Here is a 25,705-nt window from a genome sequence, read left to right on the forward strand (position 1 = left end):
TCACTTAAACATAACTTTATTTTTTACAGTTTTGGAGGCTGAAAGTCCAAGATCAAAATGCTGCCCAATTCTGTTCCCTGGTGAAACACTGTCCCTGGCTTGCAATAGCTACCTGTTTCCTCACAATAGTAGAGGGAGAACAAGCAAACTTCTGGCATTTCTTCTAAGGGGACTAATCCCATCAGTGAGGGCTTCACTCTCACACCCTCATCTAAATCTAATCCCCTCCCAGAGGCCCCATCTCTAAAACTCACATTGGGGCTTTAGGACTTCAGCATATGAATTTTAAGGAGACACAGTTCAGTCCACAGCAAAGTCTATTTATAAAGACAAAGCATACACCATAGCAAGTTTAACAACCAGCAAAGGTAGGGAAAGGGTATACAAGGTTTTATTATTACTTTCAATTTTTCAATATATATGAAATTTTTCAAAATAAAGAGTTGGAAGGACTTTTGAAGCTGCTGGTGACATGAAGCCTGGGAAAAGGTTAGGGTCACACGAGCACGGTCTTCAAAAATGTGAAGTATTATCCCATGAAAACATTTTCCTCGTGTCGCTCCAAAGACAGGGCTTGACCCACTTGACTCATGGGTAGACGCTGAGGTGGCACATTTGGTCTCAATGTACAGAACTTCCTGAAAGAACTGTCCAACAATGGAAATGTTGCTCAGTAAGAACAGGTGCTTCTCAGTGGAAGTGTTAATACAGCGCCTAGAGAACCACACCAGGGATGTCACATGTAGGGGGCCTCTGCAACACAGCAGAGGCCAGAACCACCAACTTCCCAAATTTAAGATTATACAGATGCATGGGCACCCATAAACACACATCTAACAAGTAGTCTACAAGTAGAGATGGCTTTCCAGTGATCATCTTATAGAACAATCTAGAGAAAAGAGTTTTAACAGTTCAGGTGTACATTTGTGTTCACCTATTGTTTCCCACAGGCAGAATCACACATAAACTCAAAACCTAGGTGATGCTCTAAAGTGTCTCTAACATATCAATTGCCTTGCAACAAACTGACACTCTAGCAAAACTGCCTTCCCACCAAGCTAAGTGGGGCTTGAGCTCACCACCCTCCCTCTCCAGCCAGGGCCCTGGTCTGCCTCCTACACTAGACCTGGCATGCTCAAATCTTCTCTGTCTTTCCTTGCTCCCTCCCAAGTTTCAGTGTCAGCAAAGCTCAAACACGGTTTCCTCAAGTTGATCCTTCTTTAAAAGCAAAGGATATGGGTTAGTAGATCAAGACAAGGAAGTAGAAATAGATGGTTTGTTTTCAGTTGCCAAACTGGTCATCTAGAAAGGGCTCATGGTCAAGGCAAGGTGGTTAGTTGTGTGTCAGCCCCTACCAAGGAAGACCACACCCTGCTACTTTCATGTGCCAGCCCTATGTAGAAATACTCTTCAACTTTCCGAACAGGAAGAAACAAGCAGCTCAATATACAAGATTTCCCACCATATGTCCAAAGACAAACACTCTTTTGTACCAATCTTTATATATTTATTCACACATTTGATAAAAATGTCACAGTTAGAAGTTAAATCATTACAATGACATAATAATTGTACAGACCGACTCCAAGCACAGAGTCGAGTTGCAAAAATCAGAACATGAGCAACACACAGCTCCTTAACGCCTGTGCATTCATACACTCTTGCCCACACCCATCCATACCCCAACAATCACAGGTATGTTCAGACATAACCCAGGAACCTTTCCCTGGCTTCTGTCAAGTCCTGGGGATGAGAAGAGACAAATGATCAATGAAAAGCTGGGACTACTCAACATATGTCTCTGTTCTGCCAATCACTGAGAGAAGGCAAGACACGAAACATGGGGGCAGTTATATCCTTGGCACAAAACTTAACAGGCAACAAAAATGTTGAGGGGTTTGAGTTAGTCTGAAGTTTAGATCTCCCTTTCAACACAAAAGGGTAGCAAGTGGGGAAAAAAGGGAAGAATCCATCCATTTATATTCTCGGGAAAAAAAGAGGTGGGAGTTATTTAAAACTTGATCCCTATTCTCCTGTCAGATTGCAGCAAAACCAAAGCAAAATCAGCCAGGCCAAACTGATACCATCTGATTGTGACTTTATCCCAACAGCATAGTTTGCTTTCATTTTAACTCTGAAAAGAGGAAGAAAAACTTTGCAGAGGAACAAGGGGTCACATAAACCACACCCCCATTATATTAGTATTTAGGGCAAGATTACATCTATCTGTTCAAACGACTTGTCTACTGCTCTGAGAGCTCCAAGGGAGTGGCCCAACCCCCATTCCTCGGCCTTTAGCCTTCCAAGATGGACAAGTCTTCAGCATCCAGTCAAATCTGAAGTGTGAAAAATAATGCCTGAATCAAAACTGTGTTTTCTATAGAGTGGGACTATGGAGAAATCCTATTCCACTTCCAATTCCTACTTTTTGACACAAAGGTTAAAAAAAAAAAACCCTAAGTGTGATGTTTTAAGTATCGCCACTAATTCTATCAAAACATTGATGACATCGAAAGCTACCATCTAAAAGGACTCATTTCCCAGTGTTCTTGGTGGATGAGCTAAGGAAGGAGGCGAGGCGATGATCCAAATATAGTGCATGAATACAGAACTGGCCAATGCAAAGGGAACTGCTTTGGGTAGGGCGAGTCAATGGGGTGGTATTTGGGAGACAGAGAGAAATTTCTTGGTACAAACTTGATGTCCCTAAAGACAGAAGCAGGGTGAGGACAAGGCACTTACACTGCCAAGCAACAGTTCACATCCATTCAACACTAGGACAGTTACCAAGAGCATTCCCAATGACCCCTCACTGAAGACTCAACCAGCCAACTGCACTTTCCAGTTGGACCTCCAGAACTGAAGGAAATCCCAAGTGCTGCAGAACCGATGGTGGGAACTGGAATGTTGGCAGAGGAAACTACTCAGAGGAAGCAAAAAGAAGTTGTCTTCTTCTGGCCTGAGGTGAGAGGCTTGTTCCAGATTAGCTCAGTTAAATACTGAATCGCAAAATGCTTGGCCTGAGAATATGACAACGCCCCCATGGATGCCTCCTTCTTCTGTTTTGATAAAGAGCAACAAGGGCTCTGAATGAAACTGGACACCAGTTACTGAGTTATCTTGCACTGGTGGTTACAGCAGATGCCTTCTAATATGTGTTCCCATTCTGTAGCAGAAAAGGGACCAAGACAGGGCTAGAAGTAGCCTGTCCCTCCTTATCCCAAAGCCCTTCAAGCATATTCGATCCGGGCAGGGCCACAACTACCCTCATTTTTCCGCTCAGAAGACGGGGTGGTAGCCTTGGCTTCACTACTCGTTTCCAGAGGCTTGGACGAGATGTAGTCCTTTACTTTGATCTCCATGTTCTTGGCTTTCAAAGTGGCCATGTGCAGTTTCTCCAGGAAATCTGGCATGCCTGGTTGGAGAGAGGGAAATCTGGGTAGGCTAAAATATAAACCAAAAGTAGGCTCAAAATTAGAAAGCCCTATTTCTTTCATGGCAGGGAGCCAATTCCTTCTTATAGAGATTACAACCTGATTGACAACCTGTTGAGTGATAGTTGCCTCCCAAAATGTTTGGGGAGTGAAAAGAAGCCATGACCTCTGAGATCCTTTGAAAAGGGTACCAATCAAGCCACATAAATCCCAAAAGGCTTTTAGGTGATTAAAATCAGTTATCAGTAGCATAGCCTATTATTTGCCAATTTTATTTAAGTACCAAAGAGAAACACTTAATCTTCTCTCCATTCTCCTGAGGAATCAGAAGCTGTCTATAGAAAAGCAGAAGAAAATCATGTCAGAATGCTTTTTAAAGAAAGGAATTGGAAAGAAAAGATGGTAGTTATAGCTGTGATGTGTAGCCTTTGTCAAGACACGTGGTGGCCCCTTCTTCCAGATTACTGTCCTATAACGACCACATTTTCTACCCTAGATTTTATGGCCTCCAACACTATCTAAAAAAAGAAAAAATGTTAAATGCATTAAGGTACACAGTCTGTGTTTGAGGAATTTAGCAAATGTTCTTCTTAAAACTCCCTTCTAGACACATGTTTTCTGGGACTCCCCAATTTTCATCCCTCCAAACCCCAGTTGGAGGCTTCACTATCTTCATAATATTCAAGAATAGATTTTGAAGGATGTTTAATTTCTCTAATAGTGTTCCCATGAGACAAGCACTAATCCTCTTGCTTGCCATTAAGAGCTAGAGAGAAACAAAGTGATCAACCCAGGTTCCAGGCCCTGTATACAAGTACCCACTCACCACTGGAAACCATCCAACTAACACAGTAGCGAGGAAACACAGTCTGGGGATTGTCACTGTATGTCAACAAGTAGTCAAAGCCATTCTGGAAAAGAAAAAACAGCAAAAACAGTGATACTTGAATTACTCACCAGAGCTTCCACATCCAATACCACAGAATAATCATGATCTCATTCTGGTGCCATTTTTTTACCCTGTGCAAGAGTTAATACTGAAAACTGCATAGGTCGCTATCTGTAGAAAGGCCAGCTTGCAAGGCTGACCCTCAGGTGGTGTTTGGGAATTTGGCTCCCAGAGTATTCCCAGTCGACAGTTAACTGGTAGAGAGGCTCCCTGTGTCGTCTGTTCGTACAAACACTACATCCAGTTTATGCTAAATACTTGCTTTCTTTCTGGCGCATCTAGAATTTTGGTATGTGCTATGGAGAGGATCCCTATGTGACCAAATCCCAATAAAAAATCTTGGGTACAGAGCCTCCAATGGGCTTCTCTGGGCAGAAACATCATATACATGTTGCTGTATTTTTGCTGCTGGAAGGAGAATGTGCTCTGTGTGACCTCTTACAGGAGAGTGAGTAAGCAAGAGGAAGCCTACACATGGATTCCTACAGACTCTGTCTCTTCCCTCATGATGCTGCTGTGTACCCTTACTACATGACTATGATACATCTTAGTAATGAGTATAACTATATGCTGAGACTGGAGTCCTTCTAGTGAATTTTCAAATGTGGGGTGGTCTTGAAATTCCCAACACATACTCCCAAATGTTTACAGGTCTTAATCTTTATCAAAATGGTATAACTCTACTACTACTATGACTAGTAACTGCAAACATTTATAGAGCACTTAACAGTGTGCCAGGAACTGCTTCTAACTTGCAACAATCCTTTAATGTAGGTATTGCCACTCCATTTTACAGAGGAGGAAACTGAGCACAAAGTTAAGTAACTTTGTCCAAGGTCACCTACATACTCAATGACAGCCAAGATGAACCCTTGATTCTGACTGCAGGGCCTAAGCACTCATTCTTTGGCTCAGCCCTCTCATTGCCTATTACGGTGAAGGACAGGGGATTCAGGAGATTTCCAGGTGCCCCTGATCCTTACAGAGATCTGAACCAATTATGCTCCTCCCAACGGGGGTAAGAGGTAACCACTTTTATGTCTGCCCTTTTCAAAGGAGATGGGTCACAACTCCAGATGGTTGAACTATAACTTTAAATTCCCATGCTTTTACTCCAAAGTCCATCTTTTTTTTTTCCCCCTGAATGTTTTAATATTTTATTCATTTATTCAATATATGTCTAAATGTCTTCATGTCTGGCACTGTGCTAGGTGCTGTAGAGCACACAAAAATGTGCTAGTCCCTGCCCTCAGAGCTTTCAATTAATAGACTGGATGCCACAACAGAGACAGACTGAATACTATGGAAGTAAAGAGAGGAGAGAGGTAAAATCTGTACAGTGGAAATGGAACAGTATCTACCCGAAGGTTGGCTGTAAGACTAAACGAGTTAATACATATAAAAGACTTCACTCTTCCCATAAAACACTTGGATTGGGGAGTCAGGTTCTCACTCACCCACCACTGCTTATATTTTAAAAAAGGAAACCCAAAAACAATGATTATCCACTGGAAAAAGGAAGGAACTGAATGGAAGGAACAGGAATATAATAAGCAAAATGACTCTGAATAGTTCTTATAAATTTGACTTTGGAAGCACAATTTTTTTCATAATCTAATAGAGCAAAATTAAATTTAAAAAAGTGGTATCTAGGGATGCCTGGGTGGCTCAGTGGTTGAGCATCTGCCTTTGGCTCAGGGCGTGATCCTGGGGTCCTGGGATCAGGTCCCACATCAGGTTCCCCACAGGGAGCCTGCTTCTCCTTCTGCCCCTCTCTCTGTATCTCTCATGAATAAATAAGTAAAATCTTAAAAAAAAAAAAAAAGCAGGATCTAAAAATCAAAAGTACAATAGAAAACAAGGAATTTAACTATGAACTGAGTCAGTAGGAAAAACAAAAAGAGCACCTATTTCAAGTAACTTTATTATTTTTTTATCAGATTCCAGGTTTGTTTGTTTGTTTTTTAAAGACTTTATTTACTTATTCATGAGAAACACAGAGAGGAGAGAGAGAGAGAGAGAGACACAGGCAGAGGGAGAAGCAGGCTCCACGCAGGGGGACTCGATCCTGGGTGTCCAGGATCACGCCCTGTGCTGAAGGTGGCGCTAAACTGCTGAGCCACTCAGGCTGCCCTTCAAGTAACTTTAAAACTCAGTATTTTGTACACTGTGGACACAACTTAAGGATAAAAAAAAATACAAACTTTAAGTCACCACATCACTGGTGATCTTGGTGGTATTATTCTGAGGTTGGTGTACGTGTATTTCAGGTTAAAGCAAATGAGTAGTTATGTTCAGGGTGATAAAGTGAGAGCTGAATTTTCCAGCACAGGAAAAGATGATAAATATAAAAATTCTCCACTCTGAAATAGGAATTTAAAGTATTCAAGTGCACTTTGGATTTACCTTTGAAACAAATAAGTAACATTTATTACTTAGTTCTAGCTTCTGAAAAGGCCTAAAAACAATGAGCAAGCCAAAAGCTATGAGTACGCCTAGAAGCCAAATTCTGGTATTTACTTTTAAAGATTTATTTTATTTCATTTTTATTTTTTAAGATGTATTTATTTGAGAGAGAGGGAGAGATAATCTCTCAAGTAGACTCTTTGCTGAGCACAGAGTCCGACACAGAGCTAAATCTCATGACTCTGAGATCATATCAACAGTCGGACACTTAATCAACTAAGCCACCTAGGCGCCCCAAAAGATTTGATTTTTAGCAATCTCTACTCCCAACATGGCACTTGAATTTACAATCCTGAGATCAAGAGTTGGTATGTTCCACCAAATCCTGGTATTTACAAGACATTTTCTTAAAAGGAACTAGGGCTCCCAAAAGAAATGCTAATTTCCAGGCTTATAGCTAAAACTACGTAAGATGAACCTGGAACATCTTATGAAGTCAGAAAACAAAAGAACCCCTGAAGTCAAATCAAAGGGACTCAAGACAACTAAGAGGACTCCTAATGGCCAAAACTGGGACAATTTAAGTATCCCTAAGAATAATTATAATGGATTAAAACTAACCAAACTTGTTAAAAACTGAAATATCTATGTAAGTCTTCTATCAGTTCTTCTATAGCAAAGACTAATGGTATGTGTTTAAAAACAAAAACAAGGGATCCCTGGGTGGTGCGGCGGTTTGGCACCTGCCTTTGGCCCAGGGCACGATCCTGGAGACCCGGGATCAAATCCCACGTCGGGCTCCCTGCATGGAGCCTGCTTCTCCCTCTGCCTCTGCCTCTCTCTCTCTCTGTGACTATCATGAATAAATAAAAATAAAACAAAAAAAAAACAAAAACAAAAACTTAATCTTTGTTTTAAACCAGAGGATCCATAGTTGAAAGAACCAATTCATTATTTTGAAACTCATAAGTAAAAGAAACAAATCAACCATTTCTCTTACTTAGTTCCCTTTCCTATGTAAACTATAGGAAAACAAACGGTGAGAAAATTTTTCCATAATGTATTTTAACTAGTAAGTGGAAATAAATGAAGAAACAATGAAGGAATTACAAAATCAGCATTTTGTTATACCCCTAAAGAAAGAATGAATCTGAGTAATAACCAATCATTTCTAAATTCAACAGACACCACTTGCCTTCTAATAAAGTGGTTTTGCCCAAAACAACCAACCAACCCAAATCTGTTTAAGCCTCAGGTTTGAATAGGAACTACCAATACCCAGGAAATAAAGGATGGGGAGACAAAAGAACATGCTGAATGACACTATGGATACTATGGAGATGCAATCACCAAAATCCACAACTAAGAACCCTGCTTTTTCAACAAATACAATGGCAAAAAAAGAAAAAAGAAAAAAAAAAAAGAGAGAGAGAGAGGAAACTGACTTCAAAAGACTCGAGAGAGTATGAACAAATTTCATGTCTGGATTATATCTGGGTCCTGGCTCAAACCCAACTACAAAAAAAATCCATAGACTATCAGGAAAATTCAAACTCTTAACTAGATTTTTTGTTACTAGAGATTATTAGGACACCAAGTTATGTTTTCAAAAATCTCTATTCTTTTTGAGATAAACACTGAAGTATCTAAAGAAGAATTCTTCTATGGGTTCTTTCATAGCAAAGCTAGAAACTGCTTCAAAATAATCAGGAGAGTAGGAAAAGTGACAAGAAAGGATATAGATAAAACAAGTTTGGCCATGAGTTGATCACTGCTGGACCTGGGGATGGATACAGGAGATTCATGATACCATTCTTTCTACTTCTCTATCTTTTACACACATTTCAAATTTTCCATAATAAAAAGTAAAACCAAATAAAATACTATACCTTGGCTCAAGGCTCTACTTTTCATCTAGCAGTACAAATGCAGCTGCCTGGTTTTCAAGTACTCTGTACACAGTTAATGTAATTTATGACTCCTCCCTAATCTCAATCTTCCTTTCTAAATGGTGAGTCTCTGAACACATTCATGGCTCATTCTTGTCTTCCTCTTTGATAAACCATGTCCTCTGCCTCCAGGACACTTCCTATTTTCTCCTCTATCCAGTCTGCCTTTTCTCAAGACCCAACTCAAATCTTACCTTTTTCATAAGACCTCGCCACAAATATACTGAGAAGATATACATAATTGTTCCCCCATCTCAGCTGGAAGAAATTATTTTTTTAAAAAAGAAACCCATTAATGGAAAAAAGAAATACCCATTAGTGGAAAACAAAATTAATTTAGTCCATTGTATGTGACCAATTAAAAAAAAAAAGAATACATAGATAGAAATCATCTGAGTGTAAGCATATTTTATGAGACTTTAGTTACATAAGTATATATGAATGTGTGTGTAGGAGGCTGAGAAAGAAAATAAATAAATTTTATTTATTATTCATGAGATACACACACACACAAAGGGAGGGAGGGAGAGAGAGAGAGAGGGAGGGAGGCAGGCAGGCAGGCAGGCAGAGACATAGGCAGAGGGAGAAGCAGGCTCCATGCAGGGAACCTGACATGGGATTCGATCCCGGGTCTTCAGGATCACGCTCTGGGCTGAAGGCAGCACTAAACCGCTGAGCCACCCAGGCTGCCCTGAAAGAAATTATTTATTGAGTCCCTACTAGAGGCAACACACTTTGGTGCTAAACAATGCCTTAGCTGCTTCATGGTCAATTTCTAAAGGCAGCAATGCTGGAACTCAAGTAAGTTTTTTTCAAATAGGAAACATATGGACAACGTTCAAATTTCAAAAGCATAAAAGGAAAAAAGTGAGGCCTAAGTCTGCCTCCCATACTGTCTTCAGCCTGATCCAGGCTCCCCTTCCTAAAGGGGATTAGCCATGGACAGTAGAGCCTTGCTTCTTCCTATCTTCTAAAACAGGACTTTCAAACATCTTTAATACACTGTAAATAATCCTTTTTACATTGCAACCAGTTCTCTCTCAGCCTCCTACACACACATTCATATATACTTATGTAACTAAAGTCTCATAAAATATGCTTACACTCAGATGATTTCTATCTATGTATTCTTTTTCTTTTTTTAAACTGATCACACACAACGGACTAAATTAATTTTGTTTTCCACTAATGGGTAGCAATCCAAGGTTTGAAAAAATGCTGCTCTAAAAATAGTACGCAAGTAAATACACAGATCTCCCAATTAAAAAAAGAGGCAAACACCACATTGACTGAAATAAGCCACTATTTCTGTCATATTTAAAGTCCCATTTCAGGCAGTATAAATAGAACAACTTGTTGAAAACAAAACCACACTAAGGCACACAGCTCATACAGCTCAAAAACAAAAATAACAGGGAGAAACAAAGCCTTTAATTATAAAGTGAAATACAACTAAAAACAGCAACCTCTGGAATCAATATGAAAACTCAATAGAGATTTGGCTAAAACAACAACAAAAAACACTTCCTAAGCTGAAAAATATATTCTTCTCAAAGAAAGGTCACAGAATTTTAAAGAAGACTGAGAGCATTAGTCCAACCCTCCCATTTTACAGATAAGGAAACAATTCCAGAAAGGTTTTAAGTGTTCTGCCCACTGGTGAAATTTTGATGGAAAAGGTGCTCCCTTCAGTTCCTAAAGAATGCTAAGGGGGCACCTGGGTGGCTCAGTGGTTGAGCATCTGCCTTTGGCTCAGGTCATGATCCTAGAGTCCTGGGATGGAGTCCTGCACTGAGCTCCTTGCAGGGGGCCTGCTTCTCCCTCTGCCTATATGTCTCTGCCTCTCTCTGTATGTGTCTCTCATGAATAAATAAAAATAAAATCTAAAAAAAAAAAAAAAAAAAAAAAAAAGAATGCTAAGGACAGACCATTGTCTTCTGTCTCTCACACAAACAGGAGCCAGTGGGTCATTAGTACTTTGTCCTGGGAGATCTAGGCATATCACCCTAAAGCAGTGGTTCCCAAACCAGGAGCATCAGCTTCACCTGGGAACTTCTCACAAATGAGAATTCTTGGGCCATACCCCAGCAATGTTATCAAGCTCCAGTGGACTCTGATGCATGCTGAGTTTGAGAACCACTGCCCTTCCCAGTTCAGACAAAAGGCATTCCTTGAGAAAATTCCAAAGCCACTACACATCATCTCTTCAATGACTTAAAACTCACCTCATCAAATGACTTGTGGGGACGGATAACCATCTGGGATTCATATGATCTGACCCTTACAAATTCTGGAGACTCTGGAACACTAGGGTGCTCCACAGCACTGGTAAGGAGAAAAATTAAGGAAACTCTTAGTAAATGTCTACATGTTTAAAAAAAACAAAAAACAAAAGACAGCATGAGAGCTAAAAAGCTGGCTCTAATTTTTAAAACAGGAGTCACTAAAATGAATGAATAAAACTAAGTTCTAAAAACAAAGTGAGTTTCTTTGGTGATTCCTGGCTTTCTAGGCTTCACGTTGAAGAAGAGAGCATTTCTTTCTTTTTTTTTTAATTATCAACTTAAGGAACTAAACAAAAAGCTTAATGAAAAGCTTATAACGCCCCCCCCCCCAAAAAAAGAAAAGCTTATATCCCTTCAATCTTCCTAGACTATGGTCACCAGTCATAGCCCATTCATGTTCTAGTTGGGATGGATGGGGTCCTAGTATCACTCATAATAGCACTTAAAACATGTAAACTCCCACCAGACATATATGAAAGACACAGCTAAAGGAACTCAGCAGGAGCCACAGGTAACTACACATACCGTGACACCAACACCATCACGTTGTTTTCCTGATCCACGCTATACCGTCGAACATAAACATAATCCCGGGAGTACATTGGGTACTAAAGCAAAGAATAGGCAGAATTAGTGTTCTGCCCCACACGGATGTGATGAAAGTAAGAAGAGTAGTAAAAATACTCACAGGAAAATGGGTTACCCAGTGAAGAACCTCAGAGCCACTAACCACATCCCTCTCAATTACTTCCAGCTTGATTACCAGGGCATCCCACTTTTTTCTATACTCTGTATCCAGCTGCAGAAAGAGAAAAGACTATGGAAGACCCAAGAAATCCAAAACAAAGCTGCAGAAGACTTCTCCAGATGCTTGGACCTCTGACCCAAGGACCTTATTCTGAAACAGTAACCTGACCTAAAAGCAGCAAAGTATGAAAGATACGGCTGTGTTTACTACAGGTAAGTCTTTTAAAATCCTTTGTTAGGGGCAGCCCGAGTGGCTCAGCGGTTCAGCGTCTGCCTTTGGCGCAGGGCGTGATCCTGGAGTCCCCGGATCAAGTCCCACATTGGGCTCCCTGCATGGAACCTGCTTCTCCCTCCGCCTGTGTCTCTGCCTTGCTCTCTCTCTGTGTCTCTCATGAATAAATAAATAAAATCTAAAAAAAAAAAAAAAAAATCCTTTGTTATAGGCCCATAGCATTATACCTTGAAAATATAATCTTATTAAAAAATAAGACAAAGAAAAATTTAAGAAAAAAAAATATTGTGATAGATATGTCTGGGAAAAATACAATAGAAAATGATATAAATGTGTAAGGGCAAAACAATTTTTTAAAGTTTTAAACAGGGGCGCCTGGGTGGCTCAGCGGTTGGGCGCCTGTCTTCAGCCCAGGGCCTGATCCTGGAGACCCGGGATCAAGTTCCACATCGGGCTCCCCACGGGAAGCCTGCTTCTCCCTCTGCCTGTGTCTCTCATGAATAAATAAAATCTTAAAAAAAATAAAAAATAAATAAATAAAAAAGTTTTAAACAGACAAAAAGCCCAAAAGTATGAGCAGATACCTCACACAAAGAAATACAAGTATCATATTTTTTAATTTCAGCATTGACTAGTAAGTAGGGAATTTCAAATTAGACATATCGTACACATCCAAACCCAACAAAACTTCAATATAAATTCAGTGTGTGTGGGGAAGTGTGCACTTACATCTTACTAGTGAAAGCCTGACAAAACAGTGAACAATCCAGGAAGGAAAATTTTTTTATAAAACTCTGGATGATCCCATCTCCCCTTTTCATTCATTTCTCCCCAAGGAGGAAAGAGTCTTTGAATAGATACTCTTCATCTTTACTAAATAAAAATATCTTCACTGGGGATGTTCCAGATTACTAAATCCTGACTGGATCTGTACTGAAAAGGAATATGCTATAAAGGACATCACTGGGTCAACAGATAAAAAACCAGAATACAAACAGAAGGTTATAACCTAAGAGCTGCATGCAACATGTTAAATTTATAAACTTTGATAATGATACCATGGTTAAGAGAACATGTCTAGTTTTATGAAATATACATTGGGGATCCCTGGGAGGCGCAGCGGTTTAGCGCCTGCCTTTGGCCCAGGGCGCGATCCTGGAGACCCGGGATCGAATCCCACGTCGGGCTCCCAGTGCATGGAGCCTGTTTCTCCCTCTGCCTGTGTCTCTGCCTCTTTCTCTGTGTGTGTGACTATCATAAGTAAATAAAAATTAAAAAAAAAAAAAAAAAAGGAAATATACATTGAAGGATTCTGGAATAAAGGGCCACATATGTAATTTACCCTTAAACTATTTGGGGAAAAAATAACTATAAACCCTTATAAAATATACTAAAGCATTCAAATACATCCCTATATTTAATCTTCCCAATAGCCCTATGAGAGGACAGAATTGATCTCATCCCCACTGCACAAAGTCCAATGTTTACCCAGATGCTATCTGACATTGAGATGAAGGGTACAAAGATAGATGGGTGTACTGAAGCCAATGTCTTCTGAGTTGAAGAAATTATTCATGTGGACAGTGGTAAGTGGATTTCTAGGCTTAGAAGCTCCAAAACTGGGAAGAAAAATTTACTCACCTGAACATTGAAGAACTGCCGGGGTGTCACATCTGTGTAGGTTCCAAAAACTAGAATGTCAAGAAAGAACAAGAGATGTTTGCCACACCTTCATCGCTCACCTTATTTCTATCACTTAACTGTATTTCAATTTTAGAGTACTGACAGAATTTAAAGGCAGATTCAGAAACTAGACGTCACATTGGGGGAGCAAAGTAAGACAAAGACAACCTACAGCAAAGAATAGTAATGAAGACACTGAGATGCTTATCATCTGGGAGAAAAACAAAAACAAAAAACAGGAAACCATGGCAAATTTTCTGAGCAACAACCAGAACAAAAGGTTTAGAGAGTATGAAGAACAAAAGTCCTGCACATCTGGGAAAGGACATCACAGAACACACCTGCAAGGCAGCCAAGTTGGGCTCACCTCTGTACTGGTAAAGGTGGGTGCCTGTAATAGGACGCCGCCAGAGCTTGAAGTGTTTCTTATCCATCACCATTTCCCATGGCTGTTCTTTGCCCCCTGAATCTTCAGTCCCTTCTGTCTGGGATTTTGGTTCTGGAGGGTGGCGTTCAACTCCAGAGCGCTGAAACATATGTGACATTTCCTCCAACCGTTTCATCTCATCAATAGATCTGCAAAGGAGAAAAACAAAAGGTACAGGTGGCTGTAGTCAATCTCGTGAAATGAAATGTCCACACAATGAATTATATAAAAATGGTATGCATTTAGGGATGCCTGGGTGGCTCGGTGGTTGAGCTTTTGCCTTTGGCTCAGGTTGTGATCCTGGGGTCCTGGGACCGAGTCCCACATCGAGCTCCCTGCGTGGAGCCTGCTTCTTTTGCCTATATCTCTGCCTCTCATGAATAAACAAACATGATTTTCATCATCCCCCCACCCCACAAAACCTATACTCATTAGCAGTCACTCCCCAGTCGTGTCTCCCCATAAACCTCTGACACCAACTAATCTATTTTGTCTCTATGAACTTGCCTATTTTGGACAATTCATATAAAGAGAATTATATAATATATAGTCTAGTGTCTTAGCATATTTTTCAAGGTTGATTCATGGTATACACTTTGTTCCTTCTTTTTTTGACTATTTCACTGAATGGATATATCATATTTTGTTTATCCATTCATCAGGTGATGAGCATTTAGGTTGTTTTTACTTTTTGGCCATTATGAATAATAATGCTATGAACATTTGTGTTACCAGTTTTCATGTAGACACAGGTTTTCAGTTCTCTTGAGTAGGTTCCTAGGAGTGGATCGGCTGGGTGATGGCAACTGTTTAGCCTTTTGAGGAAGTGCCAAAATATTTTCCAAAGCAGCTGTACCATTTTATAGTCAAACCAACAATGTATAAGGGTTCCAACTGCTTCAGATCCTTGCCAACACTTGTTATTAGACAATAACTATCTTTCTGATTCTAGCAGTTCTAGTGGGTGTGAGAAGTAGATCTCATTGTGGTCTTTGATTTGTATTTCACCAGTGACTAATGACGCTGGCATATTTTCCAGTGCTTATTGGCCATCTGTGTATTTTCTTTGGAGAAATATCTATTGAAATCTTTGCCTATTTTTAAATTGGATTGTCTTTTTATTACTAAAATTGTAAGAGTGTTTATATATTCTGAATAATGGTCCCTTATCAGATATGATTTATAAATATTTTCTCTTGGGATGCCTGGGTGGCTCAGTGGTTGGCTCAGGGCGTGATCCTAGAGTCCCGAGATCGAGTCCCACACTGGGCTTCCTGCATGGAGCCTGCTTCATCCTCTGCCTGTGTCTCTGCTTCTCTCTGTGTGTTTTTCATGAATAAGTAAATAAAATCTTTAAAAAATATTTTTTTCTCATTCTGTGCGTTGTCTTTTCACTTTTTTGATAGTGACCTTTGATAAACAAGTCTTTAATTTTGATGAAGTCTAATTCATCTACATTTTCTTTGAGTGCTTATGTTTCTTGTGTTACAGCTTAAGAAACCATCACATTTCCTAATCTAAAGTCATAAGGACTTATGACTATATTTTCTTCTAAGAATTTCTTAAGATTTTATTTATTTATTCATGACAGACAAAGAGAGAGGCAGAGACATAGGCAGAGGGTGAAGCAGGCTCCCTGTGAGGAGCCCGATGGGAGACTCAATCCCAGGACCCCAGGATTACGCCCAGAGCCGGAGGCAGACACTCAATCACTGAGCCACCCAGGTTCTCCTCTTTTAAGAGTTTTAGTATTAGTTAACAGTTTGATCCATTTAGAGTTCATTTTTGTATGTGGTGTGAGGTAGGGGATCTAAACATTTTGCACGTGCATTTCTACTTGTCCCAGTGCCATTTGAGTCTGGGTGGCTCAACGGTTGAGCGTCTGCCTTTGACTCAGAGCATGATCCCAGGCTCCCTGGATTGAATCCCGTGTCGGGTTCCTGCATGGAGCCTGCTTCTCTCTCTCTCTCTCTCTCTCTCTCTCTCTCTCTCTCTCGGTCTCTCATGAATAAATAAATATTTTAAAGAAAAAAAAATGAAGACTGTTCTTGGGACACCTGGGTGACTTAGCAGTTGAGTGTCTGTCTGCCTTTGGCTCAGGGTGTGATCCCATGGTCCTGGGATCAAGTCCCACATCAGGTTCCCCGCATGGAGCCTGCCTCTCCCTCTGCGTCTGCCTCTTTCTGTGCCTCTCATAAACAAATAAATAAAATCTTTTTTTAAAAAAATAAAGGTTTTTCTAAATTCTCAATTTTATTCCAACAATTTAAATTTCTTAAATATCTATCCTTATGCTAGTACCATATCATCTGAACTAGTATAGCTTAGTAGCAAGTTTTCAAATCAGGAAGAGTCAGTCCCCCAACTTGATGTCCTTTTTCAAGACAGTTTTGACCAATTCAGGTCTTTTCCATTTCCATGTAAGTATTAGGATTAGCTTGTCGATTTGCACAAGGTAGTGTGCTAAGATTCTGATAGCGATTGTGTTGAATTTATAAATAAGTTTGATTAGTACTGTTATCTTTACAATATTGTCTTCCAACAAATGAACAGAGATTTTCTCATTTATATGCTTTAAAGTTTCTTGCAATCATCTTTTGTAGTTTTCAGCAAGGACATGGAATGCAATGTTGAAGGGAAGTGATAAGAGCACACATCTTTGTCTTATTCCTGATATTAGGGGAAAAGCTTTCAGGCTTTCACCATTAAACTATGTGTTAGCAAAAACAAAACAAAACAAAACAAAGCTATGTTAGCTGTGTTTTTTGTAGATGCCCCTTACCAAATTGAGGAAGTTTCCTTCTATCCCTAGTTGTTGAAACTTTTATCATGAAAGGAGACTGAACTGTCAAAAGTTTTTCTCCATGTACTGAGATGATCATGTGGGGTTTTTTGTCCTTTATTCTATTAGCATGTTGTAGTGTTTACTACAACATCATTTTTATATGATGAACTAACCATACTCTCCTGAAATAAATGCCACTGTTCCTGTTCCTTTTTATATGTTACAGAATTCCACCTGTTAGTATTTTGTTCTGAACAGCATAAAGCTTTAAAACATTTAAGATAATACCATGTATATACTTTTGTGTCATTATGTATCATTTAGGGACATATACATATTTATAAAGACATAGAAAGGAATGAAATGCAACAAATTGAGATAGATAATCTGGGAGACATAGGAGATTTCAACTGGACAAGGGTACAGAGGAGGCTTTAACTATATTTTATTTCTTAAACACAATTGTATTTGGGGGTTCTTGGGTGGCTTAGTTGGTTAAGAAACCAACTCCTGGTTTTAGCTAAGGTCATGACCTCAGCATCCTGAGATGGGAGCTCTGTGGGGGCTCTGCCAGAGTGGACAGTCTGCTTTGGATTCTTTCACCTGGGTGCTCTCTATTTCCTTCTAAAATAAATATCTTTTAAAAATATCTAACTGCATTTGTAACATTCACATTAAAGTCTTTTTATATAACTGAAACATTTTAAGTTTTTTTTTTTTTTTTTTAAAGAGAGAGTGTGAGGAGGTGGGCAGAGGGAGAGTTGGCTTAATTGACTGAGCCACCTAGGCACCAACAAGGCATGTTTAAAAAATTATAAAATGTTTCAGAGGTGCCTGAGTGGCTTAGTTGGTTAAGCACTGGACTCTTGATTTCAGCTCAGGTCATGATCTCAGGGTCCTGAGATCAAGTCCCACATGGGCTCCTCGCTGAATGTGGAACCTGGTTAACATTCTTTCTTCCTCTCCCTCTGTCCACACCCTTGTGCATGCACATGCATGCACATCCTTGCTCTCAAATACATAAAAGCTTAAAAACAAAAACAAACAAAAAAACCCCATAGATTGTATTTTCCCCTTAACTTCTAAATAGTGGATAGGAAAGAAAGTTGGCCCTCTGTATCATATACAACGCTTCTGCTCTTCAAGACTGAAGAAAATACCAACTACTAATACATTTTGTCTGAAATGCCCACTCCTCTTTAACCTTCAAAAAACATAAGGTTCAAGGTTAACTTTCAGGAAGAGTTAACCATATACATTTACTTCTATTCCTACGCAGATACATATTCTATTATATTATGCTTACCTTATCTTTATATCTGCATTCCTTACTAAACTATGAATCCCCTAATATCCCAGAATCAGATCCTAGCAAGTACCTGGTAAACACCAGGCACTCAAATGTTTACTGAATAAATTAAGTAAGTATGAAAGTAGGTCCCAACAATTCAAATTCTTATTAAAAGACAACATTAGTACATTACTTTAAAACTCAAAAATTCAAAGTTATATTGGTAACCCACAATGAAAAGTTCAGAGCAATCCAAAGTGATGATGACTGTAAAGATCTGTGTTCCAGTCCTGGCTCTCCCAACTGGCTATGTGATCTTATGCAAATCATCTTACCTGTAAAGCCCTCCCTTTTCCACCTATAAAGTTAAGACATTATTTCCTGAAGGTTTCTATTACCTCTAAAATTCCATTTCTGAATTTTAAACTTTGTACTTAGATAAAAATATTTATATAGGGAACATTTTGTTGTTTTGACAGCCCAAAATCTTTTCATATTTGAGAGAATCCCAAGTAGGTGGGATAGAGCCCCCTCTCAAGTCCTAGCAGTTAGAGCACGACACCTAATTTAAGTGAGGTTAATTAGACACTTCTAGTAGAGGATATGAATCATGAGGAAATAATAAAAGGCACAAGATCTTTTGGAGATTATTCTCCATGATCTTGAAGGAGCTGAGTGTCCAACAGTGCAATCAATCCAGGGAAAACAAAACCAGGGATGCCTGGGTGGCTCAGCAGTTAACCATCTGCCTTCAGCTCAGGGGGTGATCCTGGAGCCCCGGGATCGAGTCCCACATCAGGCTCCCTGCATGGAGCCTGCTTCTCCCTCCACCTATGTCTCTGCCTCCCTCTGTGTGTCTCTCATGAATAAATAAATAAAATCTTATTAAAAAAAAAAAAACAACAACAAACAGCAACACTGCCCTAAGGAGATTATTCCTACAGCAGGTCTTGGCCAACCTGTATTCTGACCTTCTTGTCAATGCCCTGAGTGACCTAACACCTTTAATTAATCCCTTTGATCAATGTCTTTTGGCTTAAGTTAAGAACCCTAACCAGTATAATTTATACTGATGTCCTGATGAAAAAAGTTTAACTATATTTTCTAATGTTTAATTTGAATTAAAAATTACAAGACAGGATTCGCTTCTACCACTGCAAACGCACAGAAATGGGGAAGGAACTTTACAGTAGACAATAAGATCTTTCAGGAGAAAGCAAAAGCAAAACCACAGCTAGACTTGCTCAGAGAACAATTCAGGCATACAGAGAACCAGTTATGACACTTTTCTGGACTAGCAAGGCATTCTTCAGTAAAAATTAAGCACCACCTGTGAATGTCATTCTTATCACAAAATGAAGGGCAGAAATGCCTTATTAAAAGTACATCAGAAGCTCATAAAATTACACTGTAATAAGACTTCAAGAAAATTAAACTATATGACTATATGCAATATGTTTAATGGCCATCTAAGGTGGTACAGAGCTTCTGATCCATTGCTTAATCAACCTCTCCTATTTAATTAAAGGTCACTAGGTGGCCTTGATTAAAATTATGAGACTAAGTCTCCAGAGGAGGAGAAAAATGTCGTGTGAAGGCACGACATTCATTCTTGAAATAGCACCATCTAAATGCTGGTACAAGACTGCAGCATGAAATGCAAATGATTCTTGCCCCCATATTCAACAATCTCTGAAAGATCTCAACTTCGAAATGCTGACATGCAGACATAATTAGCACACAGGTGCCCAAAGTCTCTATCATATATGTGAAGGAAGGAAAACCTCTCACCATACATCTCTTTAGCCTGCTGTGCCAAATCTTGTTTGGACAGGGTGGGTGTCTAAACTTTGTTATTTAAGAGACTTAACAAGTAGTAAGAAAGGACAAAAGAGATTATTCCCAAAATAGTAACAGCAGATTAGTAAGAGGATCAAGAAAAGACAGCCAATCCTTCTCTTTCTCCAAAACTAAAGTCATTTCAACAGATGAAAAAGGCTGGGCTGAGAGGTATGAAAACTGAAGGCATAAAACTATTAAAACAAAGTAATAAGTATAACCAGATTTGGCTAATGTAGGAGGTCCTGCCCTCAGTAGAGTTTGATACAAAGGTCCAAGATTATTCAAATGAAGCCATTCCTGTAATTAGTAATTTCAGTAAAAAACAAAACCAAAAACCAAACTGCATTTCATATAATCCCTTCCATAAATTCCAAATTACTGTTAAAGTCAAAGACTTTTATTATAACTGTCAAGAGACAAAAGAAATATAAGACATCAGCTGATTCACTTGGCAATTCTGAGCCAACTGGTTAATGGTAAAATAATGAAGACAATGTCAAAAAATTCAAATCAAATTTTACGTAGTTCTGATCATCTAAGAACGGTATGTCAGTAAAAAGAAATCTTCAAGTGACAGTGACAAAAATAAAAAGGACTTTTTGTTAATCATATATCTAATACTGAAAAGTTAAAATTGTTCTAAGTGCTTTGAGAAACAAAACTAGGAAACTGAACAATTTTCTTTATGAAACTTTACTGGCACTTATTTACTCAAATTTCTGGAGCAATGGACTGTAACTTTTTTAAACAGAGGAGGGGTTAATGGAACATTTTCCCCTAGCCTTTCATATTTCTTAACTTCCTTCCTCTTTTTGTTCCCGTAATTTTTTTTAATGTTCCAAAGCAATAAAAAATTACTACTGTATTTTTCCATAAGATCTGCTGTGGGCTCACAGAATAAGTGATTCTACACCAAAAACAGTGATTGAAAAGTTATTTTGTTTGACTTGTATAAATGAAACCAATTGGGTAAAAACGCTAGACCAAGCATTTAAAAGACCTGATTTCTGCACCTGGCCCCCCCGTTAGTCAAAATCACTTTGTACAAGTTACTTCTTTTTCTCAAATTTTCTTGTTGTTGCTAGAAAAATGAGATTCTATTTGTTAAGATGTTCTTAAGCACAAGAGAACTGAAAGCAAGGTTAGTCCTTTTCCTTCTAAATAAAAACTTAAATAATATAAGAAAAAACACATACCACGTTAAACCACACATTCAAAGAGAATACAAGAACAAGATGGTACAGAAACAGCACAAGAAGAACCAAATGCTGTGATTTAGGGGCCATGGGACAATCATGCTCTTCTTCCATTATACAATGAAAAAAAATGTACTTGTCCCGAGGCACATTCAACTGTACTCCATTATGGAAGCCACTCAATATCCCTTCACTAGAGCAAACAAAATCTAAGATGTACTAAACTATCTATGACAAAACTCAGCAGTGGCTCCTTTAAAGCAAACTGAACACTTAACAAAGAAAGTTAACCCGAATCCAGAATACTTTATTCAATAAAATAAAATACAAAATATTAGAAATATGAGAAATCTACAGAACCACTTTACAAACAAGATGTAGTTGAGCAGAGTATTTGTCTCTATAGCAAGACAACAAACATTTTTTTAAAAAATCCTCAAAATGGATACCTTCGTCAAGTTTTAAGTATATGACTGAATTCAGGCATGAACTGGAAAATGAAGTGCTAAATGAAAGCCTTTACTAAATAACAACTCTGGAGGGCCAAAAAAGCATCTTAAGTGTTCTGACTGACCTTAAGTCTAAGTTTATGAAATTCCCAAGTGAGTTAACAGCAATACCTCTTCAGGAGTTGGATTAGAATCAAAAATGTTTCAACTGTCCCCAGGTTTCAGAGATAGCCCAAAGAAGATAGAGAGGAAAACAGAATGAATACAGGGCCTGGTCAACTGGTCTCTCTGTCTGCCTCAGTGAGTAGTGACTACTGGCTCAAATGTTTATCACATTCATCTTTTACCTTGTTTTCTTCTCTGGTTCCCACTAATGGAAGACCTACTAAACCGAGGCTCCAGGATATATTGTCCATAAAAATACATGAAGTAGGCCAAAGAATGTCATCTACCACCTAGGCCCCTAAATTTCCACCCCAAAACATCTCCCCTCTCTTTTGCATCAAATAATTTGCCCTCTTCTGGTCTTTCTCTTTCCTAAATAGATCCAACTGGGAATTTTCCTTTCAAATATGACTACTGTGGAACATGAGTATATCATCTCACGAAATCAAGCAGTTAATTGATCAAATCTCAAACTCAATCAGTTGTTAATTTCTTAATTTAAAAGTTTTCCTTCCATAAATTAATTTCTCATACCTGAGACTGTTTCATTAGACCAACGGACAAGCTGCAACAGAATACTAACAGAAATTAGGCAAACTACCTATCATCCTTTATTAGCTTAACATTTTTGTGAATAAGATTGCTGTTATAATTTTAAATTGCATTTATATCCTCAAGGTGGACATTCAGTGACTAGGAAATTTTCTTATTATACTAATGTAGGAATCAAAACCACAGTCTAGGGCCAAGCATCTATTTTTGTAAATAAAGTTTTATTGGGAAACAAAAATTTAAGGGAGAGAGGGAGAGCAGTTTAGAAAAATCAGAGATACTGTGAAGTGAAAGCTAAATCAAATCAGAGCTAAATCCCTAAGATTACTTGAAAACTGTTACGGGCTCAGATTTAAAACCATATATTAACAAATTCAATCAGTGGTACTGCATTTTTTCACACAGAAGTTTTGATGATGATGACAGCGTGATTTCAGAGCCTAATGAAACAGTATTCCCTAAGTTCTAGCTAAAGCAGCAGAAAATTGACCTAATTTTTGCAGGTTAAAATGTCTGGGGGCTCCTGGTTTGTCTGAGGAAGACAAACCCCTTCCAGCCTCATTATTCTGCCACAAGAGTCACGGTAACAAAAGAACTCTCCTGGCGTTTCTCGTGAAATCCCATTTGGAACGAAGTATTTTGTAATTGCATAATCATACCCTTAGGTCAAATTTAAAACCTGCTTTGAGCTTGCACCTTTCGGGAGGAGTTAAAAGATCTCGTGAACAAAAGGTTACATGCCTTCAACACCTTATTTATTTTTTACAACGTTATTTCTTCCGTGTCATGCCCTCTATTCAAAGTCTTCCCTCCTACACTAACCTATACTTCGTTATTTCTAACCGACACGTGAAATTAACAGAGGCAATAAAAAATAAAAAAAAAAAAAAAAAAAAAAAAAACGTGGTCTGCTAAAACAGGATCAAGTTACCGCACCGCCACTTCCAAGTACCACCGGGTAAACGGGAGACACCGAGCCAAAAGGCAGGCCCCAGGGTTCGACGTGCCACCCTCCGGACCGGACCGGCCCCCGCCCCAGCGAACCCGAACCACCTCGCCTCCGGTCTCACCTCTGCAACTCCTCCTCCTGGATCCTCTCCTCGTCCCACACGAACACGCCCGCGAGCGCCGCCATCAAGGCAGAGGCATGGCCAGGGCGGCCGCGCAGCCGGCGCCAGAGGCGTCCGAGGAGGACGCGGCGCGAGCTCTCCGAGTAGAGGCGGCCGTACAGCTGCGCGATCTGCTGCGCGCGCCGCACGCGCAGGCCCGTCACAAAGCGGCACTGATTGGCCAGCAGAGCGAGCAGGCCCCCGCCCCGCGCCCCCGCGCGCCCAGCCGCCGCCGCGCCCGCCAGCCAGGCGGCCAGGGCCGGCGGCCTCCGCAGGAACATGCCTGCGCGCGCCCCGGCCGGACCCCCCTTGCCCCGCCCCCTGCGCCCGCCGCGCGCCCGGAGGCCAACTAGGCCTCCCTCACAGGGCCGAAGGAACGATCCCGGGAAGCGCGGGCGGCCTGACGCCCAGTGCCCCTAACTGGCCGGCCCCGAACTCCTCTCACGGTCTAACAGGCTTTCCATCTATCTCTGCAGCAACCGCTGAGGAAGAATCCCCTCTGCGGAGAGAGTCGGTCATGGCACAGCCGCGGGGGTGGCCCCGCAACCGCTGCAAGGGGCGTTCCTAGGCTCGGGCCGCGAGCCCGGTGGGCCGGCGGCCGGTCAGCCCTGTTGGCCCCCCCTGCCTCCTTGGCGTCCTCAAGCTGGCGCCAGGGTTCGTGCTGGAGAGCTCCTGAGAAGCAGTGAGGTGGGCGGCCCAGCTGCTGCAGCAGGTGAGGTCCCGGGTGTTCCGTGTCCACCACATGCGCTGCCCGCCTACAACCTACCCCCTGCACGGACGCCGGGGCCCTGATTGGGCGCGGCCCGGACTCCTCGGTGCTGATTGGCGCTGCCAAGGGCTCGTCACCGCTCCTTCCCGCCCCTCCACGCAGCGTGCCGGACCCCTAAGCTAGCAAGGTAGGTGGCGCCGCAGAGAGCCAGTCAAGGGCGCCTCACAGAGTGACCCGCAGACCCTGCCGCCGCCGCCGCCATCATCTTCCGGCCACCCGGCCCCACCCCGCTGAGGGGTGCCACCAAATGCCAGTTAGGTTCCTGCGCGGTGCTCAGTTGGTCCGAGAGACGGGAGAGCGTCGTGTCTTTCAGTAATTTGAATGAAGAGCGGAGTGGGGTCTCAGCATTGTCTCTGCCGGGTGCTGAGGGTGTCCAGGTTGGGGGAGTGGGTGGGGGCTGGACGGTGTGGACGCCTTGGTGAGTGGGACACCCTGCGGAAGCCCAGAAGTAGCTACCGTCGAGACCTTCGTCCATCTCTCCCGGGCTGGCTCTCGCGGAAGCGCCCCAATTACTCACGGTACAGAGCCGGGCTCCGAGGGTGGGCGTCAGCACTCGCTAGAGCGGGCCGTCGTGGCATCCTTAGAGCCCAGGACACTTTACCGAGACCTAGGTGGGCAGGTGGCCTGTCGCAGGCCGGAAATGAGGAAGCCTCGTGGTAAAAGGGTAGCAGAATGCCAGTTCGACTGGTGGCTGTCCCATTCCCTTTGACTCAAAGGTGCCAGCGGAAGGGTGAACAGGTTTCCTGAAACCTACTTGCACCACCGATGAAGGACATTAAACTATTATTATTCTGTACCCAATCTCATTAAAATCAAACTGTTGGAGGTCTAGTAGGAAAACCTTACACTAAATTGTTTCCTTAATTTTTTTACATCCATATTAAGTGCCTTAGGGACAAGAAAAAAAATACTGTAAAAGGATGTCTTGAACAAAAGGGGTTGTGCTCATTCCAACACAGTGCATTTAGAAATTTAACTGTAGCTATTTGAGCAATTGTAGATGTTCTTAATAAACGGTGTTTCTCCAAAAAGAAAAAAATTAAGCTTTACTAGAAGCTGAAATTTAGATCTATCCAGACTGTCTGATTTTACTCTGTGAATTCGTATTGATATTTAGTTTTCCTTGAAAGCAAGTAAGGAGAAGGGCAATACAACAGAAAATAGTATTTGAAGCTTTGATCAGTCAGGCTTTTTTCAGTGATGGCCAGGAGGGAGGTATGGGGAAAGAAGATGAACTTTCCTACTGTCTTGCTTCCCTTGATTAAAAGCTTAGCACTTGTACTCGTTTGTTTTATTTCTGTTTTTGTTTTATCAAAATGTATTCTCAGGAACTCCAGCCAAGCCCCTCTAATCTGGCCATTTTTCTCCATCTCTATGCCTCTTTTCCTTCAGTACATAAACACAAGTCCATCTTCAAAAAAGCTTTGAAAAAAAA

At 40.7% G+C, this 25,705-nt stretch overlaps 1 protein-coding gene across 2 annotated transcripts; it reads right to left on the reverse strand.

Annotated features, from left to right (window-relative positions):
• On the reverse strand, window positions 1-25,705 carry STARD7 (StAR related lipid transfer domain containing 7). 2 transcript variants are annotated; one of them, XM_072767181.1, is made up of 8 exons: window positions 23,463-25,705; window positions 14,053-14,261; window positions 13,644-13,693; window positions 11,712-11,822; window positions 11,549-11,631; window positions 10,964-11,063; window positions 4,261-4,345; window positions 1-3,415 (listed from the first exon to the last, which is right to left on the reverse strand). In XM_072767181.1, the coding sequence occupies exons 1-8, from the start codon at window positions 23,780-23,782 to the stop codon at window positions 3,231-3,233; spliced, it is 1,143 nt and encodes a 380-aa protein (XP_072623282.1). In that variant the 5' UTR covers window positions 23,783-25,705; the 3' UTR covers window positions 1-3,230. The 2 variants fall into 2 exon arrangements, with proteins under 2 accessions (XP_072623282.1, XP_072623283.1); XM_072767182.1 differs by having other exon boundaries at window positions 1-3,444.

The sequence above is a fragment of the Vulpes vulpes genome, chromosome 8 (genome assembly GCF_048418805.1).
Source record: "Vulpes vulpes isolate BD-2025 chromosome 8, VulVul3, whole genome shotgun sequence".
Classification (NCBI taxonomy): domain Eukaryota; kingdom Metazoa; phylum Chordata; class Mammalia; order Carnivora; family Canidae; genus Vulpes; species Vulpes vulpes.

Excerpts from the sequence above, each read along its gene's own strand:
- STARD7 (XM_072767181.1), bottom strand. The coding sequence starts at position 23,782 with ATGTTCCTGCGGAGGCCGCCGGCCCTGGCCGCCTGGCTGGCGGGCGCG. Across the intron at positions 11,632-11,711 it reads ACTGGGTAACCCATTTTCCT|TACCCAATGTACTCCCGGGA; the intron begins GTGAGTATTTTT and ends TCTTTGCTTTAG. Across the intron at positions 3,416-4,260 it reads TAGTTGGATGGTTTCCAGTG|GCATGCCAGATTTCCTGGAG; the intron begins GTGAGTGGGTAC and ends CTCTCCAACCAG.